The sequence below is a fragment of the Nerophis lumbriciformis genome, linkage group LG11 (assembly GCF_033978685.3).
Source record: "Nerophis lumbriciformis linkage group LG11, RoL_Nlum_v2.1, whole genome shotgun sequence".
In the NCBI taxonomy this organism is placed as follows: Eukaryota; Metazoa; Chordata; class Actinopteri; order Syngnathiformes; family Syngnathidae; genus Nerophis; species Nerophis lumbriciformis.
In genome coordinates, this window is record NC_084558.2 from 54453285 (window position 1) to 54478989 (window position 25705).

General features: G+C 42.8%; 1 protein-coding gene across 1 annotated transcript in view; it reads right to left on the reverse strand.

The window, feature by feature from the left end:
- Positions 1–2103: 2103 nt before the first annotated feature.
- Positions 2104–25705, reverse strand: part of LOC133609990 (keratin, type I cytoskeletal 18) — a 31447-nt gene continuing 7845 nt past the window's right edge. The window contains exons 4-9 of the mRNA XM_061966039.1: positions 24389–24545; positions 16722–16886; positions 16521–16646; positions 6663–6880; positions 5390–5418; positions 2104–2351 (exon numbers count right to left, since the gene is read on the reverse strand). Coding sequence (XP_061822023.1) covers positions 2236–2351; positions 5390–5418; positions 6663–6880; positions 16521–16646; positions 16722–16886; positions 24389–24545 — 811 coding nt within the window. The 3' untranslated portion in view covers positions 2104–2235. The remainder of the gene's footprint in view (positions 2352–5389; positions 5419–6662; positions 6881–16520; positions 16647–16721; positions 16887–24388; positions 24546–25705) is intronic.

A 25705-nucleotide genomic window follows, 5' to 3' on the forward strand; every position in this document is an offset into this window, starting at 1 on the left:
GCCACAGGTCTGCGATCAAACTGCCTGATCTGGACTGACTTGTCATAATATTTGGTAGACATGAACTTTCAGAAGTTCTTCGTATCGGGCAAGCCCTAAACCTCCGGTTGTGGAAAGTGAACTGCATCCAGTTTCTCCGATGAACATGTGGCACAAAGGGTTCATCAGAGAAGCGGTTCAGACGCCTATAGAACCATATTTTTGTATCAGACTGTATCCAATTGGAATGAATTGAGTAGTCCATTTCTAGAAATCACCTGTGGCTTCCTGGTGGAAAATGTGCCCCAGGAACTTGTTTTGGCCACATTCAATATGTCTCTCTTTCTAGACTTGGTTTAAGACTTTGTCACTAGTAACTCTTTTGACCCAGACGCCTATAGAACAATATTTTTGTATCAGACTGTATCCAATTGGAATGAATTGTACAGTCCATTTCTACAAATCACCTGTGGCTTCCTGGCGGAAAATGTGCCCCAGGAACTGGTTTTGGCCACGTTCTATATGTCTCTCTTTCTAGACTTGGTTTAAGACTTTGTCACTGGTAACTCTTTCGACCCAGACGCCTATAGAACCATATTTTTGTATCAGACTGAATCCAATTGGAATGAATTGTGCAGTCCATTTCTAGAAATCACCTGTGGCTTCCTGGCGGAAAATGTGCCCCAGGAACTTGTTTTGGCCACGTTTTATATGGCTCTCTTTCTAGACTTGGTTTAAGACTTTGTCACTAGTAACTCTTTTGACCCATACACCTATAGAACCATATTTTTAATCAGACTGTATCCAATTGGAATTAATTTAGCAGTCCATTTCTAGAAATCGCCTGTGGCTTCCTGGCGGAAAATGTGCCCCAGGAACTGGTTTTGGCCACGTTTTATACTGTATGTCTCTCTTTCTAGACTTGGTTTAAGACTTTGTCACTGGTAACTCTTTCGACCCATACACCTATAGAACCATATTTTTGTATCAGACTGAATCCAATTGGACTGAATTGTGCAGTCCATTTCTAGAAATCACCTGTGGCTTCCTGGCGGAAAATGTGCCCCAGGAACTTGTTTTGGCCACGTTTTATATGGCTCTCTTTCTAGACTTGGTTTAAGACTTTGTCACTAGTAACTCTTTTGACCCATACACCTATAGAACCATATTTTTAATCAGACTGTATCCAATTGGAATGAATTGAGCAGTCCATTTCTAGAAATCACCTGTGGCTTCCTGGCTGCAAAATGTGCCCCAGGAACTGGTTTTGGCCACATTCAATATGTCTCTCTTTCTAGACTTGGTTTAAGACTTTGTCACTGGTAACTCTTTCAACCCAGACGCCTATAGAACCATATTTTTGTATCAGACTGTATCCAATTGGAATTAATTGAGCAGTCCATTTCTAGAAATCACCTGTGGCTTCCTGGCGGAAAATGTGCCCCAGGAACTTGTTTTGGCCACGTTTTATATGGCTCTCTTTCTAGACTTGGTTTGAGACTTTGTCACTAGTAACTCTTTTGACCCATACACCTATAGAACCATATTTTTAATCAGACTGTATCCAATTGGAATTAATTGAGCAGTCCATTTCTAGAAATCACCTGTGGCTTCCTGGCTGGAAAATGTGCCCCAGGAACTGGTTTTGGCCACATTCAATATGTCTCTCTTTCTAGACTTGGTTTAAGACTTTGTCACTGGTAACTCTTTCAACCCAGACGCCTATAGAACCATATTTTTGTATCAGACTGTATCCAATTGGAATGAATTGAGCAGTCCATTTCTAGAAATCACCTGTGGCTTCCTGGCGGAAAATGTGCCCCAGGAACTTGTTTTGGCCACGTTTTATATGTCTCTCTTTCTAGACTTGGTTTAAGACTTTGTCACTGGTAACTCTTTCAACCCAGACGCCTATAGAACCATATTTTTGTATCAGACTGTATCCAATTGGAATGAATTGTGCAGTCCATTTCTAGAAATCACCCGTGTCAATTCAAGGATCCTGGTGAGTTGGACCAAAGAACTGCAAAGGTAAAGGAGCATTTATTCAAAGAAACACAACAACAAAGTAAACTATCCTACACAAAGGCATTCCAATCTGGTTGAGGTACTCTGTATTATTTGTCGAATACTTATATCATGTACTTCAGTCTAATCCAAGGTTGGTGTTAGCATGCACAACTACTGCGTATCAGCTTCTTGAAGGCGCTCTATTCCATGAATAATATTTCATTTTTTTGTATCCTACACAACCTTCTATTTCTTGGTCTCCTCGATTTGCTCCACCTCGCTGGACTCGTCCACCACCTTGCCGTTGACCATGGTCTGGGTCACCACCTTCACGATCTTCCTGGTGCGAACTTCGGGCTCCTCTGCGTGGGCGGACAGTTCACAAGTTTGTCACATTTAATAACCGAACAGGTTCTCGCAAACGTGGCGGTGTGAGTCCGTCCTACCCCGCTAGTTGCTATAGCAACGAGACCGTTTCAACGGTTAGGGGGATATTTGACTTAAGTGGCGACCCATCTCACTTCCTGTCCTCTTTTCAACCGCATTGTGGTGAAAAGGACATTTCCTTAAAGAGCACACCATGCCCTAGGGTGGTCTCCATACCAATATTTTGGTACCGGTACCAAAATGTATTTCCATACTTTTCTAAATAAAAGAGACCAGTACATGAAACATATGTTTATTATTGTCATTTAGTCCTTAAATAAAATAGACAACTTGTCTTTTAGTAGTAAGTAAACAAACAAAGACTCCTAATTAGTCGTATGCAGTAACATATTGTGTCATTTATCATACTTGCCAACCCTCCCAGATTTTCCGGGAGACTCCCGAAATTCAGCGCCTCTCCCGAAAACCTCCCGGGACAAATTTTCTCCCGAAAATCTCCCGAAATTCAGGCGGAGCTGGAGGCCACGCCTCCTCCAGCTCCATGCGGACCTGAGTGACGTGTTGACAGCCTGTTGTACATGCATATGTGACCCACCCATAATGTGTCACATTTGTGTGTTAATCAGTATTCACATTGGTCAGTAGGGGGCAGTAGGGCGTTTCTTCCCAATTGAATGCTATCACCTGCAGACCGGAAGTGTCTTGTCATTCTGATGAGAGCGACCAGTCTGTGAACAATTGAAACGTCCTGTGTGCTTTTTCCTCCTGTATAACAGGTTAGTTTTGGTGAATCAACTCACTGAAAAATATCCATGTGATCTTTATAAGTTTAAGTACACTTTATGATGGTGGAGCCTAACTCTAAAGTGTTTGTGAGTTGTAGTTTGTATTTGTGAATGAATCCAGTGCACAGCTGCAGTAATCAATACAAAAAGGCGACGTGAGTGCGCAATGTTTATATAGGAACTTCTGATCCTAATTCAGACTCCCAAATTAGAGCTCCCGTTTTCTTATTGATTTTATAATGTATATTTGTATAATGTGTGTGTTCTGAAATAGTGACAGAGAATAGAACAGGGATGGACAATTCAACCCTTAACTCAACAATGAGTAGAGGAGTGTTATGTGTGTGTAAATGTGTAAATAAATGAACACTGAAATTCAAGTATTTCTTTTATTTATGTATGTATATATATATATATATATATATATATATATATATATATATATAGCTAGAATTCACTGAAAGTCAATTATTTCTTATATATATATATATATATATATATATATATATATATATATATTATATATATATCTTAACGACGCCCCCAACCACGCCCCCCGCCCCACCCCGACCACGCCCCCCACCCCCCACCTCCCGAAATCGGAGGTCTCAAGGTTGGCAAGTATGCATTTATACACCTATTATTTTGTACACATTATGAGGGACAAACTGTAAAAAAATGATTATTAATCTACTTGTTCATTTACTATTAATATCTGCTTACTTTCTGTTTGAACATGTTCTATCTACACTTCTGTTCAAATGTAATAATCACTTATTCTTCTCTTCTTTGATACTTGAAATTTGTTTTGGATGATACCACACATTTAGGTATCGATTCGATACCAAGTTGTTACAGGGTCATACATTGGTCATAATTTAAGTCCTCATGTGTCCAGGGACATATTTACTGACTTTATAAACATAATGTGAATTTAAAAAATCGAAAAGAGATTGTGTGACGTTAAAATATATTGATGTAATCATAGTAGTATCGACTAGATACGCTCCTGTACTTGGTATCATTACAGTGGATGTCAGGTGTAGATCCACCCATGGCGTTTGTTTACATTGTGACGCCGGTGAGCTATTGTATCCTCCTACGGTGTGTAGTGAAGCATGTTTAGCTCTTCCTCGTCCTCCAGTGATAATGTTGCCTGTAAGAAACGTACTTTATTCGTCGCCATGGAGACCAGGATTAGTGATTTAGAAGTAGCTAAAACACTGCAGATTGCGGATGGATGTTAGCTGTTGTCTTAAAGCAGCTCTTCGTGAGGGTGTTTCAGTGTTATAACTTCATCTTTATCTTTACTTTTTACACCAAAATGCGTCCATTCTCCCTTTTCTGTCTACACGCTGTGTCTGCTTGTAAGTACTCTGTGTGTGTGCACTGCCGAACATGCTCCTCTGCTCGTAAAACCAGCATTGTCACGACAACGTGCCGTCATACCCGTTAAAAAAAAGGGGCGGGTACTTTTTAGAGGTGGTATACTACCGAATATGAGTCATTAGTATCGCGGTACTTTACTAGTACCGGTGTGCCGTACAACCCTAGTTCGGATGTGCTTTGTGGACGCCGTCTGCTCCCCAAGCTGCAAGTCTTTGCTGTCGTCCAGCATTCTGTTTTTGTGAACTTTGCAGCCTTTTAGTTTCGTTTTGCATAGCCTTTCCTACGTTTCAATTGCCTTTTATTTTTGGTTTAAGCATTAGATACCTTTGTGATCACGACATCTACAAAGCAATTAGCTACCTGTTGCCACCTACTGACACGGAAGAGTATTACACTGCCGAGCTCAAGACAGTACCGACACTCAACGATGACACATTGTTTGTGGATTATAATTACTGGTTTGCGAAAAATATTTTTAACCCAAATAGGTGAAATGACGTAATAGTACAGTGGTTGAAAAACACTGGTTTATATTGTTGTGATGACTTTAATACCGCGGTATTTATAATATCGTTATACATTTTTTTATGTTATCAACATTCACGTTTTATTAATCATAACCAGCCCCGCCCCCCAGGATTAGACTTTTTTTTTTCTGATGTTACGAGAATAAAGTTACAAAGTTACAAAAATAACGTCAAAATTCACCTATTGTCACATTATGGTAAAATAAATAAAACATGTTATATTTTTAATCCTTTCATTATTCCATACTACTTTAATGGATTTAAAAGGAACATATTACTAAATGGAACATAAAAATAAGAAAAAATACTCACTTTTTGGTGGCGGAGGAACTTCCTTAAGACTAAGGAAGAGAAAAACAGAAAAATGGTTTTGAACCAGAGTGAAAAATATACACATTTTGTTCCAGCGAGACAAACTGAAAGCAAGATAAAAGTCGGTTCTGCCTAAACGGTTGAAAAAAAAACATCAATTAAATGTTTATCTCGAAATGAATGCAAACATTTACATGAGAGAAAATGATCAGGTAAATGCTATTAAGCGTGTTAACTATTGACATTTTATAAGTAGACGCAGCATTGGCTGCTGCGACGCGAGAAATTGGGCCGCCATCTTGAAGTGGTGATGAAGTGCCGGCGAGCAGCCTAAACTGACAGTTGACAGGTAGAAAACAAAGGTGCTAAACTGACAGTTGACAGGTAGAAAAGAAAGATGCTAAACTGACAGTTGACAGGTAGAAAAGAAAGATGCTAAACTGACAGTTGACAGGTAGAAAAGAAAGATGCTAAACTGACAGTTGACAGGTAGAAAAGAAAGATGCTAAACTGACAGTTGACAGGTAGAAAAGAAAGGTGCTAAACTGACAGTTGACAGGTAGAAAAGAAAGATGCTAAACTGACAGTTGACAGGTAGAAAATAAAGATGCTAAACTGACAGTTGACAGGTAGAAAACAAAGATGCTAAACTGACAGTTGACAGGTAGAAAATAAAGATGCTAAACTGACAGTTGACAGGTAGAAAAGAAAGATGCTAAACTGACAGTTGACAGGTAGAAAAGAAAGGTGCTAAACTGACAGTTGACAGGTAGAAAACAATAGCTGACCCTTCTCTGGGATTATATTCCCAGTTTTGATCTGGGACGTCTGGTCACTTATAGCATATAAGAATATTCTATTACTGTTAAGCAAACTATGAATAGTAAAACGTGTGTCCTTTATCAGAGCTACACGTATGACAAAAAAGGGGGTGAAAATCAGTGGTATTCAGCAAGGTAAGATGAATGAAATGCGCTGACAGTTCATTGCTCCTGCCAAATGAATTGCACTGAGTGGAGCGGATCACCACTCCAAGATGGCGGCCCCGAGTCTCGTCAGCGCCAGTAGGCAGTGGCGCTCCATGCTGCGTACCCTTAGAACATGTCTATGGTGTTAACTAACAGTTAGCTTTTTCTGCTACATACATCTATTATAGACAGAAGAAATAGGAGTACCTGACTAAAGCGTTTAGTCATCCAAATTTAAAAACCTATTCGAGGACTTTGAGAAGAGATTTTTTATGCTACGCTAAGTAGCCTATCCGTCTTCTCACCTTTCCTCGCCCTCCAGCAGACGCCTGTAGGTGGCGATCTCCATCTCCAGGTTCTGCTTGATGCGGAGCAGATGCTCGTAGTCGGTCTTGGTGCGCTGCATGTCCAGCCGCAGCTGCGAGAGGTCTTCCTCCAGCTGGTTGAGGGTGACCTGCAGACGCTCCATCTCGCTCGAGTACTTGAGACCCGTCTCGTCCAAGTTCCCGTCCAAGGCGGCGACCTGGTCGTGGATAAAATAAGGCGGTCACGGTGGGAACGTGAGTGTCGAGACGTTGGGATTCCGAATATTGACTTTTGCTTTATTTTTCTCCACTCTTGGCTTTTTTTTCCTCTCTTGGCTCTTGGCAAAGGCGGTCACACTCCCTCCCCCTCTCTGCGTCTGCTCTGCTCGCCTCTTTGTCTCGTCCTGTCTTGTTTAACTTTCTTGCTGCCTCTTTTTGCACTGCTCTCTAGAATCTAAACAAAGGCAATTGATCAACTGGCCTCTCAACAAAATTGACAAGATCTCGGGTTTTGGGGGAACCCGTCTGTCTTGACGGAACGGTTGTTGCTGGACACACGACGGACTCTTGGGAACCCTTTCAGTCGGGAACGTTTATGATATCTACCTATTTGGAGCCATGATAACTGGACATCTGTCAATCAATCAATCAATCGTTTACTTATATAGCCCTAAATCACGAATGTCTCAAAGGGCTGCACAAGCCACAATGACATCCTCGGCTCAGATCCCACATCAGGGGAAGAAAAAACTCAACCCAATGGGATGACAATGAGAAACCTTGTGGATCTAACATAATATTGTGGGAGTCCAGTTCATAGTGGATCTAACATAATAGTGTGAGAGTCCAGTCCATAGTGGATCTAACATAATATTGTGAGAGTCCAGTCCATAATGGATCTAACATAATAGTGTGAGAGTCCAGTCCATAGTGGATCTAATATAATAGTGTAAGAGTCCAGTCCATAGTGGATCTAACATAATAGTGAGAGAGTCCAGTCCATAGTGGATCTAACATAATAGTGTGAGAGTGCAGTCCATAGTGGATCTAACATAATAGTGTGAGAGTCCAGTCCATAGTGGATCTAACATAATAGTGTAAGAGTCCAGTCTATAGTGGATCTAACATAATAGTGTGAGAGTCCAGTTCATAGTGGATCTAACATAATAGTGAGAGTCCAGTCCATAATGGATCTAACATAATAGTGTGAGAGTCCAGTCCATAGTGGATCTAATATAATAGTGTAAGAGTCCAGTCCATAGTGGATCTAACATAATAGTGAGAGAGTCCAGTCCATAGTGGATCTAACATAATAGTGTGAGAGTGCAGTCCATAGTGGATCTAACATAATAGTGTGAGAGTCCAGTCCATAGTGGATCTAACATAATAGTGTAAGAGTCCAGTCTATAGTGGATCTAACATAATAGTGTGAGAGTCCAGTTCATAGTGGATCTAACATAATAGTGAGAGTCCAGTCCATAATGGATCTAACATAATAGTGTGAGAGTCCAGTCCATAGTGGATCTAATATAATAGTGTAAGAGTCCAGTCCATAGTGGATCTAACATAATAGTGAGAGAGTCCAGTCCATAGTGGATCTAACATAATAGTGTGAGAGTGCAGTCCATAGTGGATCTAACATAATAGTGTGAGAGTCCAGTCCATAGTGGATCTAACATAATAGTGTAAGAGTCCAGTCTATAGTGGATCTAACATAATAGTGTGAGAGTCCAGTTCATAGTGGATCTAACATAATAGTGAGAGTCCAGTCCATAATGGATCTAACATAATAGTGTGAGAGTCCAGTCCATAGTGGATCTAATATAATAGTGTAAGAGTCCAGTCCATAGTGGATCTAACATAATAGTGAGAGAGTCCAGTCCATAGTGGATCTAACATAATAGTGTGAGAGTGCAGTCCATAGTGGATCTAACATAATAGTGTGAGAGTCCAGTCCATAGTGGATCTAACATAATAGTGTAAGAGTCCAGTCTATAGTGGATCTAACATAATAGTGTGAGAGTCCAGTTCATAGTGGATCTAACATAATAGTGAGAGTCCAGTCCATAATGGATCTAACATAATAGTGTGAGAGTCCAGTCCATAGTGGATCTAATATAATAGTGTAAGAGTCCAGTCCATAGTGGATCTAACATAATAGTGAGAGAGTCCAGTCCATAGTGGATCTAACATAATAGTGTGAGAGTGCAGTCCATAGTGGATCTAACATAATAGTGTGAGAGTCCAGTCCATAGTGGATCTAACATAATAGTGTAAGAGTCCAGTCTATAGTGGATCTAACATAATAGTGTGAGAGTCCAGTTCATAGTGGATCTAACATAATAGTGAGAGTCCAGTCCATAGTGGATCTAACATAATATTGTGAGAGTCCAGTCCATAGTGGATCTAACATAATATTGTGAGAGTCCAGTCCATAGTGGATCTAACATAATATTGTGAGAGTCCAGTCCATAGCGGATCTAACATAATAGTGTGAGAGTCCAGTCCATAGTGGATCTAACATAATAGTGTGAGAGTCCAGTCCATAGTGGATCTAACATAATATTGTGAGAGTCCAGTCCATAGTGGATCTAACATAATATTTTGAGAGTCCAGTCCATAGTGGATCTAACATAATATTGTGAGAGTCCAGTCCATAGTGGATCTAACATAATATTGTGAGAGTCCAGTCCATAGTGGATCTAACATAATATTGTGAGAGTCCAGTCCATAGTGGATCTAACATAATAGTGTGAGAGTCCAGTCCATAGTGGATCTAACATAATAGTGTGAGAGTCCAGTCCATAGTGGATCTAACATAATATTGTGAGAGTCCAGTCCATAGTGGATCTAACATAATATTGTGAGAGTCCAGTCCATAGTGGATCTAACATAATAGTGTGAGAGTCCAGTCCATAGTGGATCTAACATAATAGTGTGAGAGTCCAGTCCATAGTGGATCTAGCATAATAGTGAGAGTCCAGTCCATAGTGGATCTAACATAATAGTGTGAGAGTCCAGTCCATAGTGGATCTAACATAATATTGTGGGAGTCCAGTCCATAGTGGATCTAGTTAATAGTGTGAGAGTCCAGTCCATAGTGGATCTAACATAATAGTGTGAGAGTCCAGTCCATAGTGGATCTAACATAATATTGTGGGAGTCCAGTCCATAGTGGATCTAACATAATAGTGTGAGAGTCCAGTCCATAGTGGATCTAACATAATAGTGTGAGAGTCCAGTCCATAGTAGATCTAACATAATAGTGTGAGAGTCCAGTCCATAGTGGATCTAACATAATATTGTGAGAGTCCAGTCCATAATGGATCTAACATAATAGTGTGAGAGTCCAGTCCATAGTGGATCTAATATAATAGTGTAAGAGTCCAGTCTATAGTGGATCTAACATAATAGTGTGAGAGTCCAGTCCATAGTGGTTCTAACATAATAGTGTGAGAGTCCAGTTCATAGTGGATCTAACATAATAGTGAGAGTCCAGTCCATAGTGGATCTAACATAATATTGTGAGAGTCCAGTCCATAGTGGATCTAACATAATATTGTGAGAGTCCAGTCCATAGTGGAACTAACATAATAGTGAGAGTACAGTCCATAGTGGATCTAACATAATAGTGTGAGAGTCCAGTCCATAGTGGATCTAGCATAATAGTGAGAGTCCAGTCCATAGTGGATCTAACATAATAGTGTGAGAGTCCAGTCCATAGTGGATCTAACATAATATTGTGGGAGTCCAGTCCATAGTGGATCTAGTTAATAGTGTGAGAGTCCAGTCCATAGTGGATCTAACATAATAGTGTGAGAGTCCAGTCCATAGTGGATCTAACATAATATTGTGGGAGTCCAGTCCATAGTGGATCTAACATAATAGTGTGAGAGTCCAGTCCATAGTGGATCTAACATAATAGTGTGAGAGTCCAGTCCATAGTAGATCTAACATAATAGTGTGAGAGTCCAGTCCATAGTGGATCTAACATAATATTGTGAGAGTCCAGTCCATAATGGATCTAACATAATAGTGTGAGAGTCCAGTCCATAGTGGATCTAACATAATAGTGAGAGAGTCCAGTCCATAGTGGATCTAACATAATAGTGTGAGAGTGCAGTCCATAGTGGATCTAACATAATAGTGTGAGAGTCCAGTCCATAGTGGATCTAACATAATAGTGTAAGAGTCCAGTCTATAGTGGATCTAACATAATAGTGTGAGAGTCCAGTCCATAGTGGTTCTAACATAATAGTGTGAGAGTCCAGTCCATAGTGGATCTAACATAAAAGTGAGAGTCCAGTCCATAGTGGATCTAACATAATATTGTGAGAGTCCAGTCCATAGTGGATCTAACATAATATTGTGAGAGTCCAGTCCATAGTGGATCTAGTTAATAGTGTGAGAGTCCAGTCCATAGTGGATCTAACATAATAGTGTGAGAGTCCAGTCCATAGTGGATCTAACATAATATTGTGGGAGTCCAGTCCATAGTGGATCTAACATAATAGTGTGAGAGTCCAGTCCATAGTGGATCTAACATAATAGTGTGAGAGTCCAGTCCATAGTGGATCTAACATAATAGTGTAAGAGTCCAGTCCATAGTGGATCTAACATAATAGTGTGAGAGTCCAGTCCATAGTGGATCTAACATAATAGTGTGAGAGTCCAGTCCATAGTGGATCTAACATAATAGTGTGAGAGTCCAGTCCATAGTGGATCTAACATAATATTGTGGGAGTCCAGTCCATAGTGGATCTAACATAATAGTGTGAGAGTCCAGTCCATAGTGGATCTAACATAATAGTGTGAGAGTCCAGTCCATAGTAGATCTAACATAATAGTGTGAGAGTCCAGTCCATAGTGGATCTAACATAATATTGTGAGAGTCCAGTCCATAATGGATCTAACATAATAGTGTGAGAGTCCAGTCCATAGTGGATCTAACATAATAGTGAGAGAGTCCAGTCCATAGTGGATCTAACATAATAGTGTGAGAGTGCAGTCCATAGTGGATCTAACATAATAGTGTGAGAGTCCAGTCCATAGTGGATCTAACATAATAGTGTAAGAGTCCAGTCTATAGTGGATCTAACATAATAGTGTGAGAGTCCAGTCCATAGTGGTTCTAACATAATAGTGTGAGAGTCCAGTCCATAGTGGATCTAACATAAAAGTGAGAGTCCAGTCCATAGTGGATCTAACATAATATTGTGAGAGTCCAGTCCATAGTGGATCTAACATAATATTGTGAGAGTCCAGTCCATAGTGGATCTAGTTAATAGTGTGAGAGTCCAGTCCATAGTGGATCTAACATAATAGTGTGAGAGTCCAGTCCATAGTGGATCTAACATAATATTGTGGGAGTCCAGTCCATAGTGGATCTAACATAATAGTGTGAGAGTCCAGTCCATAGTGGATCTAACATAATAGTGTGAGAGTCCAGTCCATAGTGGATCTAACATAATAGTGTAAGAGTCCAGTCCATAGTGGATCTAACATAATAGTGTGAGAGTCCAGTCCATAGTGGATCTAACATAATAGTGTGAGAGTCCAGTCCATAGTGGATCTAACATAATAGTGTGAGAGTCCAGTCCATAGTGGATCTAGTTAATAGTGTGAGAGTCCAGTCCATAGTGGATCTAACATAATAGTGTGAGAGTCCAGTCCATAGTGGATCTAACATAATAGTGAGAGTCCAGTCCATAGTGGATCTAACATAATAGTGTGAGAGTCCAGTCCATAGTGGATCTAGTTAATAGTGTGAGAGTCCAGTCCATAGCGGATCTAACATAATAGTGTGAGAGTCCAGTCCATAGTGGATCTAACATAATAGTGTGAGTCCAGTCCATAGTGTATCTAACATAATAGTGTGAGAGTCCAGTCCATAGTGGATCTAACATAATAGTGAGAGTCCAGTCCATAGTGGATCTAACATAATAGTGTGAGAGTCCATTCCATAGTGGATCTAACATAATAAATAAATAAATGATAAATGGGTTGTACTTGTATAGCGCTTTTCTACCTTCAAGGTACTCAAAGCGCTTTGACACTACTTAGTGAGAGTCCAGTCCATAGTGGATCTAACATAATAGTGTGAGAGTCCAGTCCATAGTGGATCTAACATAATAGTGAGAGTCCAGTCCATAGTGGATCTAACATAATAGTGTGAGAGTCCATTCCATAGTGGATCTAACATAATAGTGTGAGTCCAGTCCATAGTGGATCTAACATAATAGTGAGAGTCCAGTCCATAGTGGATCTAACATAATAGTGTGAGAGTCCATTCCATAGTGGATCTACCATAATAGTGTGAGAGTCCAGTCCATAGTGGATCTAACATAATAGTGTGAGTCCAGTCCATAGTGGATCTAACATAATAGTGTGAGAGTCCATTCCATAGTGGATCTACCATAATAGTGTGAGAGTCCAGTCCATAGTGGATCTAACATAATAGTGTGAGAGTCCAGTCCATAGTGGATCTAACATAATAGTGTGAGAGTCCAGTCCATAGTGGATCTAACATAATAGTGTGAGAGTCCAGTCCATAGTGGATCTAGTTAATAGTGTGAGAGTCCAGTCCATAGCGGATCTAACATAATAGTGTGAGAGTCCAGTCCATAGTGGATCTAACATAATAGTGTGAGTCCAGTCCATAGTGTATCTAACATAATAGTGTGAGAGTCCAGTCCATAGTGGATCTAACATAATAGTGAGAGTCCAGTCCATAGTGGATCTAACATAATAGTGTGAGAGTCCATTCCATAGTGGATCTAACATAATAAATAAATAAATGATAAATGGGTTGTACTTGTATAGCGCTTTTCTACCTTCAAGGTACTCAAAGCGCTTTGACACTACTTAGTGAGAGTCCAGTCCATAGTGGATCTAACATAATAGTGTGAGAGTCCAGTCCATAGTGGATCTAACATAATAGTGAGAGTCCAGTCCATAGTGGATCTAACATAATAGTGTGAGAGTCCATTCCATAGTGGATCTAACATAATAGTGTGAGTCCAGTCCATAGTGGATCTAACATAATAGTGAGAGTCCAGTCCATAGTGGATCTAACATAATAGTGTGAGAGTCCATTCCATAGTGGATCTACCATAATAGTGTGAGAGTCCAGTCCATAGTGGATCTAACATAATAGTGTGAGAGTCCAGTCCATAGTGGATCTAACATAATAGTGTGAGAGTCCAGTCCATAGTGGATCTAACATAATAGTGTGAGAGTCCAGTCCATAGTGGATCTAGTTAATAGTGTGAGAGTCCAGTCCATAGTGGATCTAACATAATAGTGTGAGAGTCCAGTCCATAGTGGATCTAACATAATAGTGAGAGTCCAGTCCATAGTGGATCTAACATAATAGTGTGAGAGTCCAGTCCATAGTGGATCTAACATAATAGTGTGAGAGTCCAGTCCATAGTGGATCTAACATAATAGTGAGAGAGTCCAGTCCATAGTGGATCTAACATAATAGTGAGAGTCCAGTCCATAGTGGATCTAACATAATAGTAAGAGTCCAGTCCATAGTGGATCTAACATAATAGTGTGAGAGTCCAGTCCATAGTGGATCTAGTTAATAGTGTGAGAGTCCAGTCCATAGTGGATCAAGTTAATAGTGGGAGAGTCCAGTCCATAGTGGATCTAACATAATAGTGTGAGAGTCCAGTCCATAGTGGATCTAACATAATAGTGAGAGTCCAGTCCATAGTGGATCTAACATAATAGTAAGAGTCCAGTCCATAGTGGATCTAACATAATAGTGTGAGAGTCCAGTCCATAGTGGATCTAACATAATAGTGAGAGTCCAGTCCATAGTGGATCTAACATAATAGTGAGAGTCCAGTCCATAGTGGATCTAACATAATAGTGAGAGTCCAGTTCATAGTGGGGCCAGCGGGAGATCATCTTGAGTGGAGATGTCCCCAACTGATGCACAGATGAGTGGTCCACCCTGGGTCTCGACTTTGGACAGCTAGCGCTTCACCTGTGGTTACCAAATCTGTGCCCCCCTCCCCCTCTCCACGAAGGAGAGGGGGGCAGAGCAGGAAAGAAACGGCAGATCAACTGGTCTAAAAGTGGGGTCTATTTAAAGGCTAGAGTATACAAATGAGTTTTAAGGTGGGACTTAAATGATTCTACTGAGGTAGCATCTCTAACTATTGAATTTCTGTTTACGAACTACTTACCCTTACTCAAGTATTTGTTTGGACGGCTGCTTTTGACTTATTCTAAGTAATAAAACTCTTACTTGAGTAGAACTTTTGTCTACTCTACCCACCTCTGCTTACAACCTGTTAACAATCAGCGACTTACTACGACTACCAGCTAAAACTATCGGCTACTTTCTTGGTGGATACCATACCGACTCTTTACTGAGAAAAAGTCACTACCCATGACTTCTACCACCTTCTACAAGGGTACTTTTCTTTGGTACAACGGTTGTTTCCGAACGCATGGGATCTCAAAATGCTCCCGAGAGCAAACTCGTAGACACAAAGATTCCACAAACAGAAGTCCCCAATATTTGTTGTTGTTATGGTTGGCAACGACGGCGTTGGCGGACAGCTTCTTCTAGTTGGGTGCGGCTTGTTTCGAGGGCACCTATGCCACGAAAACAGATGTCATGCCAAATAACTCTGGCAGCCGCAAGGGATTCCAGGTTAGCTGCTAGGGATTGCTTCACCCTCGAGGACTTTTCCGCCACAGTCAGTTCCCGGGCGTGGGGATGACGTGGCCGACCGAAGACCCTAGAGTACGTATTTGCTAGTACCAAGTACCAGGTTCTAAATATACTGCAATGCCCCAGATTTCCCCAAGAAAAAATATATTTTGGTGTGCACAAATGTCAAGGGAATATGTTCCCGCCTTTGAGCATAAGAAAACCCTTAGAAGTTCCTACTTTGGCCTCGGTTTTGCTCGAAGACGATAAAACACAATGATCTCATCCGGTTTCTGATCTATAAGAACACATATTATTCCCTCTGGTTTTAGTGGTGGACCAATATCGATTTCATCCTGAACAAAAGCATAAGTGAAAAGCCACCATTTTCGGAGAATGCTCCGGATTTCAGACGGCTCGGTATGGCTTTGGACTTACTCCTTTTCAATAGAACAAATTGTTCATCTTAAATTCCCGTCACTTCTTTTTGATCAGACAGCCTTAAAATAAAATAATCTGGGAGGATTCCGCCCCGTACAAGGGAGGGTCCCAAAACATGCGAGCTGGCAGGTGGCGACAAAGGCCGAGGATCGTCCTTCTCCATCCATCCATCCATCTTCAACCGCTTATCCGGAATCGGGTCGCGGGGACAACAGCTCCAGCAAAGACCCCCAGACTTCCCTCTCCAGAGCAACATTAGCAACTTCCTCCTGGGGAATCCCGAAGCGTTCCCAGGCCAGAGAGGAGATGTAATCCCCCATCTGGTTCTTGGCCTGCCCCGGGGTCTCCTCCCAGTGGGACGTGCAACGAGGACCTCCCTCGGGAGACGCTCGTGAGGCATCCGCACGAGATGCCCGAACCACCTAAGCTGGTTCCTTTCCAAGCGAAAGAGCAGCGGCTCTACTCCGAGTCTCTCTCGGGTGACTTCTCACCCTATCTCTAAGGGAGATGCCAGCCACCCTTCTGAGGAAACTCATTTCGGCCGCATGTATCTGCGATCTTATTCTTTCGGTCATGACCCACACTTCATGACCATAGGTGAGAGTAGGAATGTAGATAGCTCGGTAGACCGAGAGCTTTGCCTTCTGGCTCAGCTCTCGGTCGGATCGTCCTTCTATTGGCGGTCAATTGGGTATTTGGCGAAGAGACTGCGTGACTCGGTTACTCGCTACATCAGTTGTCCTGACCTGCTTGTGGAAACTCTCCAGCTCCACTTCCAGGTTTTGGAGGAAGCGTTGCCTCTCCACCAGCTCGCCCCGGGCGCCTCTCAGGGCCTCGTTGCTCTCCTTGACATCGTTCTGCACCGCCTCCAGCTACACGGGAGCAAAGTCCAAAGTTCGGCACAGGCAAACGGTAACCACACGCACATTTCAGGCAGGGTACTGCACCTTCTTGCGGTACCAGTGCTCAGCATGTTCCTTGTTTTTCTTCACAATCCCCTCGTACTGGATCCTCAGGTCAGACAGGATGGTTCCCAGCTCCGGTCCCTGGGCCGAGTCCACCTCCACGTTGACCTCGTCTTTGGCGATGCGGGACTTCATCTGCTCCAGTTCCTGGAGATGAAGTGCAAATCCTGAATGATCGTGTCTTGGACATATGGGAGAGGTTCTGGAACTGAATGAGAACGTGAGAACTTGGATATTATTTACTCCTTTGGCCATCAATAGTTGATGAAGCGGCGCTCGGCTTACTCGCCACTTTTGTACGCTTCCCCTCCAGTGGAGAGGCCACACTATCCCTCGCGTACGCCGAGTGGAGTAATAAGAGCTACTTGCCTTCCTTTTTGTCCGCTGTAACCAGAGGACCCCCCCCTCAGCCCCCAAAGACCACTTGAGAGCAACAAATTGGGTCAGGAATATGTAGCAGCGCTGACTACTTTCCTTCTTCCAGGGACCTTTTCTTACAGCCAAGGTCAGAAAAGAACGCTAAATATATCATATCAGTGCTCAAAGGGTAAGAATAATTGATTGAAAGTGACTTTTTAATTAAAAAACAATTAAAACAATAACATGCACTTTTATTTTTTTATAAACATTTTTTTAACTGAATGGGCATATATATGTACATACATACAGTATATATACATACATATATACATACATACTCATACATACATATATAATATATACATACATATACATTTATACACAAACATACATCCATCCATCCATCCATCCATGGGGTCGCGGGGGGCGCTGGAGCCTATCTCAGCTACAATTGGGCGGAAGGCAAAGTACACCCTGGACAAGTCGCCACCTTCGCAGGGCCAACAATACATATGTAATATATACATACATATACATTTATACACATACATATATACACATAAATATATAGATATATACATATATACATACATACATATACATAAATACATACATATATATATATATATATATATATATATGTATACATACATATATACATACATATACATATATATATATATATATATATATATATATGTATTATATATATATATAAATATATATATACATATATATATATATGTATACATACATATATACATACATATACATATATATATATATATATATATATATATATGTATACATACATATATACATACATATACATATATACATACATACATATATACATACATATACATATATACATAGATACATAAATACATATATATATATACATATACATAAATACACATATATATACATATATACACACATATATACATACATATATATGTATATACATATATACACATATACACATCTATACATACATACATACATAAATACATATATACATACATATATATGTATATACATAAATACCTATACATATACATACATAAATACATATATACATACATATATACATAAATACATATATACATAAATATATATGTATATACATATATACATACATATATACACAAATACATATATAAATACATGTATACATACATACATAAATATATACATATATATATATATATCCATCCATCCATCCATCTTCTTCCGCTTATCCGAGGTCGGGTCGCGGGGGCAGCAGCTTAAGCAAGGAAGCCCAGACTTCCCTCTCCCCAGCCACTTCGTCCAGCTCCTCCCGGGGGATCCCGAGGCGTTCCCAGGCCAGCCGGGAGAGATAGTCTTCCCAGCGTGTCCTGGGTCTTCCCCGTGGCCTCCTACCGGTCGGACGTGCTCGAAACACCTTCCTAGGGAGGCGTTCGGGTGGCATCCTGACCAGATGCCCGAACCACCTCATCTGGCTCCTCTCCATGTGGAGGAGCAGCGGCTTTACTTTGAGCTCCCCCCGAATGACAGAGCTTCTCACCCTATCTCTAAGGGAGAGCCCCGCCACTCGGCGGAGGAAACTCATTTCGGCCGCTTGTACCCGTGATCTTGTCCTTTCGGTCATGACCCAAAGCTCATGACCATAGGTGAGGATGGGAACGTAGATCGACCGGTAAATCGAGAGCTTTGCCTTCCGGCTCAGCTCCTTCTTCACCACAACGGATCAATACAGCGTCCGCAATACTGAAGACGCCGCACCGATCCGCCTGTCGATCTCACGATCCACTCTTCCCTCACTCGTGAACAAGACTCCGAGGTACTTGAACTCCTCCACTTGGGGCAAGATCTCCTCCCCAACCCGGAGATGGCACTCCACCCTTTTCCGGGAGAGAACCATGGACTCGGACTTGGAGGTGCTGATTCCCATCCCAGTTGCTTCACACTCGGCTGCGAACCGATCCAGCAAGAGCTGAAGATCTTGGCCAGAGGAAGCCATCAGGACCACATCATCTGCAAATAGCAGAGACCTAATCCTGCAGCCACCAAACCAGATCCCCTCAACGCCCTGACTGCGTCTAGAAATTCTGTCCATAAAGGTTATGAACAGAATCGGTGACAAAGGGCAGCCTTGGCGGAGTCCAACCCTCACTGGAAACGTGTCCGACTTACTGCCGGCAATGCGGACCAAGCTCTGGCACTGATTATACAGGGAGCGAACTGCCACAATAAGACAGTCCGTTATCCCATACTCTCTGAGCACTCCCCACAGGACTTCCTGGGGTACACGGTCGAATGCCTTCTCCAAGTCCACAAAGCACATGTAGACTGGTTGGGCAAACTCCCATGCACCCTCAAGGACCCTGCCGAGAGTATAGAGCTGGTCCACAGTTCCACGACCAGGACGAAAACCACACTGTTCCTCCTGAATCCGAGGTTCGACTATCCGGCGTAGCCTCCTCTCCAGTACACCTGAATAGACCTTACCGGGAAGGCTGAGGAGTGTGATCCCACGATAGTTGGAACACACCCTCCGGTTCCCCTTCTTAAAGAGAGGAACCACCACCCCGGTCTGCCAATCCAGAGGTACCGCCCCAGATGTCCACGCGATGTTGCAGAGTCTTGTCAACCAAGACAGCCCCACAACATCCAGAGCCTTAAGGAACTCCGGGCGGATCTCATCCACCCCCGGGGCCTTGCCACCGAGGAGCTTTTTAACTACCTCGGCAACCTCAGCCCCAGAAATAGGAGAGCCCACCACAGATTCCCCAGGCCCTGCTTCCTTATAGGAAGACGTGCTGGTAGGATTGAGGAGGTCTTCGAAGTATTCCCTCCACCGATCCACAACATCCGCAGTCGAGGTCAGCAGAGCACCATCCCCACCATACACGGTGTTGACACTGCACTGCTTCCCCTTCCTGAGGCGGCGGATGGTGGTCCAGAATTGCTTCGAAGCCGTCCGGAAGTCTTTTTCCATGGCCTCCCCGAACTCCTCCCATGTCCGAGTTTTTGCCTCCGCGACCGCTGAAGCCGCACACCGCTTGGCCTGTCGGTACCTGTCTGCTGCCTCAGGAGTCCCATGAGCCAAAAGAACCCGATAGGACTCCTTCTTCAGCCTGACGGCATCCCTCACCGCCGGCGTCCACCAACGGGTTCTAGGATTACCGCCACGACAGGCACCAACTACCTTGCGGCCACAGCTCCAATCGGCCGCCTCGACAACAGAGGTACGGAACATCGTCCACTCGGACTCAATGTCCAGCACCTCCCTCGTGACATGTTCAAAGTTCTTCCGGAGGTGGGAATTGAAACTCTCTCTGACAGGAGACTCTGCCAGGCGTTCCCAGCAAACCCTCACAATGCGTTTGGGCCTGCCAGGTCTGTCCGGCATCCTCCCCCACCATCGCAGCCAACTCACCACCAGGTGGTGATCGGTAGAAAGCTCCGCCCCTCTCTTCACCCGAGTGTCCAAAACATGAGACCGCAAATCCGATGACACAACTACAAAGTCGATCATGGAACTGCGGCCTAGGGTGTCCTGGTGCCAAGTGCACATATGGACACCCTTATGTTTGAACATGGTGTTTGTTATTGACAATCTGTGACGAGCACAAAAGTCCAATAACAGAACACCACTCGGGTTCAGATCCGGGCGGCCATTCTTCCCAATCACACCTCTCCAGGTTTCACTGTCGCTGCCAACATGAGCGTTGAAGTCCCCCAGTAGAACGAGGGAATCACCCGGGGGAGCACTCTCCAGTACTCCCTCGAGTGAATCCAAAAAGGGTGGGTACTCTGAGCTGCCGTTTGGCGCGTAAACGCAAACAACAGTCAGGACCAGTCCCCCCACCCGAAGGCGGAGGGAAGCTACCCTCTCGTCCACCGGGTTGAACTCCAACGTGCAGGCTTTGAGCCGAGGGGCAACAAGAATTGCCACCCCAGCCCGTCGCCTCTCACTGCCGGCAACGCCAGAGTGGAAGAGAGTCCAGCCCCTCTCAAGAGAAGTGGTTCCAGAGCCCTTGCTGTGCGTCGAAGTGAGTCCGACTATATCTAGCCGGAACTTCTCCACCTCACGCACTAGCTCAGGCTCCTTCCCCCCCAGCGAAGTGACGTTCCACGTCCCAAGAGCCAGCTTATGTAGCCGAGGATCGGACCGCCAAGCGCCCTGCCCTCGGCTGCCGCCCAGCTCACACTGCACCCGACCTCTATGGCCCCTGCTATGGATGGTGAGCCCATTGGAGGGGGGACCCACGTTGCCTCTTCGGGCTGTGCCCGGCCGGGCCCCATGGGGACAGGCCCGGCCACCAGGCGCTCGCCATCGTGCCCCACCTCCGGGCCTGGCTCCAGAGGGGGGCCCCAGTGACCCGCGTCCGGGCGAGGGAAATCTGGGTCCTTTGTGTTTGTTCTTCATCGAGGTCTTCGAGCTGCTCTTTGTCTGATCCCTCACCTAGGACCAGTTTGCCTTGGGAGACCCTACCAGGGGGCATAGAAACCCCCGGACAACATAGCTCCTAGGATCATTGGGACACGCAAACTCCTATATATATATATATATATATATATATATATATATATATATATACATATATATATATATATATATATATATATATATATATATATATATATATATATATATATATATACATATATATATATATATATATATATATATATATATATATATATATATATATATATATATATATATATATGTCTTAATAAGGTTATCCAAAAAATAGTGCTCGATACCGTAGTAGAGCGCAATATATGTATGTGTGGGAAAAAAATCACAAGACTATTTCATCTCTACAGGCCTGTTTCATGAGGGGGGGTACCCTCAATCATCAGGAGATTTTAATGGGAGCATTCGCATACCATGGTTTATATAGGGCACAGAGTGGGTGGGTACAGGCTGGCCTAGGGGCGTGGTGATTGGCTCATGTGTTACCTAGGAGGTGTTTCCGTCTATGGCGGCATGTTGTTACAATTTCGCTGCGCTTGTTGAGGGATGACAGGTCTGGACGGTAAATAATAAACAGTTTCTCTTTCAAGCATAGGTTGCATCTTTTATTACCACTATTGTAAGGTGTGCTGGATGCAAGAATTTGCCATGTTATTGAATATTCAACATTATTGTCTTTGAGGTCCCAAATGTGTTTGCTGAGTTCTGTGGTATTTTGCAGGTTTTTGTTCCTGAAAGAAGCCTTGTGATTGTTCCATCTGGTTTTGAATTCTCCCTCGGTTAATCCTACATATGTGTCGGATGTGTTAATGTCCTTGCGTATTACCTTAGATTGGTAGACAACTGATGTTTGTAAGCACCCCCCGTTGAGAGGGCAATCAGGTTTCTTTCGACAGTTACATCCTTTGTTGGTTTTGGAGTCGCTCTGTCTGGGGGTCGACGGCTCATTTGCAATTGTTTTGTTGTGGTTTGAGATGATTTGTCGTATATTGTTCATGCAGCTGTAGCTCAATTTAATGTTGGTCTTGTTGAATACTTTTCTTAGGGTGTTGTCTTTGGGAAAGTGTTTGTCAAGTGTTTGTCAATCAGATTGAGGAATTTGTGTCCAATGTTCGTTGAGACGTTTTTGCTGTATGGGGGGTTGTACCAGATGATGTCGAACATGAACATGAACATTGGACACAAATTCCTCAATCTGATTGACAAACACTTTCCCAAAGACAACACCCTAAGAAAAGTATTCAACAAGAACAACATTAAATTGAGCTACAACTGCATGAACAATATACGACAAATCATCTCAAACCACAACAAAACAATTGCAAATGAGCCGTCGACCCCCAGACAGAGCGACTCCAAAACCAACAAAGGATGTAACTGTCGAAAGAAACCTGATTGCCCTCTCAACGGGGGGTGCTTACAAACATCAGTTGTCTACCAATCTAAGGTAATACGCAAGGACATTAACACATCCGACACATATGTAGGATTAACCGAGGGAGAATTCAAAACCAGATGGAACAATCACAAGGCTTCTTTCAGGAACAAAAACCTGCAAAATACCACAGAACTCAGCAAACACATTTGGGACCTCAAAGACAATAATGTTGAATATTCAATAACATGGCAAATTCTTGCATCCAGCACACCTTACAATAGTGGTAATAAAAGATGCAACCTATGCTTGAAAGAGAAACTGTTTATTATTTACCGTCCAGACCTGTCATCCCTCAACAAGCGCAGCGAAATTTTAACAACATGCCGCCATAGACGGAAACACCTCCTAGGTAACACATGAGCCAATCACCACGCCCCTAGGCCAGCCTGTACCCACCCACTCTGTGCCCTATATAAACCATGGTATGTGAATGCTCCCATTAAAATCTCCTGATGATTGAGGGTACCCCCCCTCATGAAACAGGCCTGTAGAGATGAAATAGTCTTGTGATTTTTTTCCCACACATACATATATATATATATATATATATATATATATATATATATATATATATATATATATATATATATATATATATATATACATATGTACACACATACATACATAAATACATACATACATACATATATACATATATATACATAAATACATATATACATACATACATACATAAATACATATATACATACATACATACATACATACATACATACATATATAAAGACTACACATATATACATACATATTATATTAATATAATGGATGTATAATAAATAATTAATATAATTGGATATTAAGAGTATGTGAAAGTTTGACTCCTACTTTGTTTACTTCCGTGACGACCTCCTTAAAGTTTTCTAATCAAGCAGCTACAATGCACCAAACATGGATAAAATGCACCAAACATGGATAAAATGCACCAAACATGGATAAAATGCACCAAACATGGATACGTGTGGAGCGAGTGTTCTGCTTTTTTCCCATCATGCACTTTAATGGATTTGAACGGGTGTCATTTTGAATTGTTTATAGTGCATGGAAGTTGTTTTTTTCAAAGATCCACAAAGTTGAGTGAGCAGTTTGTGTTAAGTGTGACCATGTGTGTTGACTTTTTTCACCATGACTAGGGAAGGTTGTTTGCATTTGGTCATACGAGTAAATGCTGTGCATTGTCCCATTTAGAGCATAATTACAGATAATTGATCTGAATAACTCACGTTGACCACTAGGTGGGGACAAAATAGCAGCAGGAAAATTGCCAACATTTTTTAAAGGATTGCAATCTCCCTGCGGGCATGACTCCTATTCAACTCCAAATTGAGAAGGACACTCCTACCTACTAATTATTTTGTTTACCTCCTGGTGGTTCCTCCTGAGGAAGTAGAGCTCCTCCTTCAGGCTGTCCAGATCTCCTCTGAGCGAGGCGATGATCTGCTCGTGCTCCACCTTGGCTTTCTTCAGCGCCACACAGTCTCGCTCCACCGACTGACACATGACCAGCTCCATCTCCCACCTACAGGACCAGGACCACATGATTCTGAACCCAGGAACTGTTCTTGGCACACCCACATGATTCTGAACCCAGGAAGTGTTCCTGACACACCCACTTGATTCTGAACCCAGGAACTGTTCTTGGCACACCCACATGATTCTGAACCCAGGAGCTGTTCTTGGCACACCCACATGATTCTGAACCCAGGAAGTGTTCCTGACACACCGACTTGATTCTGAACCCAGGAAGTGTTCCTGACACACTTAGACTTAGACTTAGACACCCACTTGTTCTTGAACCCAGAAACTGTTCCTGACACACCCACTTGATCCTGAACCCAGGAAGAGTTCCTGACACACCCATTTGATCCTGAACGTAGGAACTGTTCCTGACACACCCACTTGATTCTGAACCCAGGAAGTGTTCCTGACACACCCACTTGATCCTGAACCCAGGAGGTGTTCCTGGCACACCGCCTTGATTCTGAACCCAGGAACTGTTCCTGACACACCCACTTGATTCTGAACCCAGGAACTGTTCCTGACACACCCACTTGATTCTGAACCCAGGAACTGTTCTTGGCACACCCACATGATTCTGAACCCAGGAACTGTTCTTGGCACACCCACATGATTCTGAACCCAGGAACTGTTCTTGGCACACCCACATGATTCTGAACCCAGGAACTGTTCCTGACACACTTAGACTTAGACTTAGACACCCACTTGATCCTGAACCCGGAAACTGTGCCTGACACACCCACTTGATCCTGAACCCAGGAAGAGTTCCTGACACACCCATTTGATCCTGAACGTAGGAACTGTTCCTGACACACCCACTTGATTCTGAACCCAGGAAGTGTTCCTGACACACCCACTTGATCCTGAACCCAGGAGGTGTTCCTGGCACACCGCCTTGATTCTGAACCCAGGAACTGTTCCTGACACACCCACTTGATTCTGAACCCAGGAAGTGTTCCTGACACACCCACTTGATCCTGAACCCAGGAGGTGTTCCTGGCACACCGCCTTGATTCTGAACCCAGGAACTGTTCCTGACACACCCACTTGATTCTGAACCCAGGAACTGTTCCTGACACACCCACTTGATTCTGAACCCAGGAACTATTCCTGGCACACACACTTGATTCTGAACTTAGGAATTGTTCCTGACACACTTAG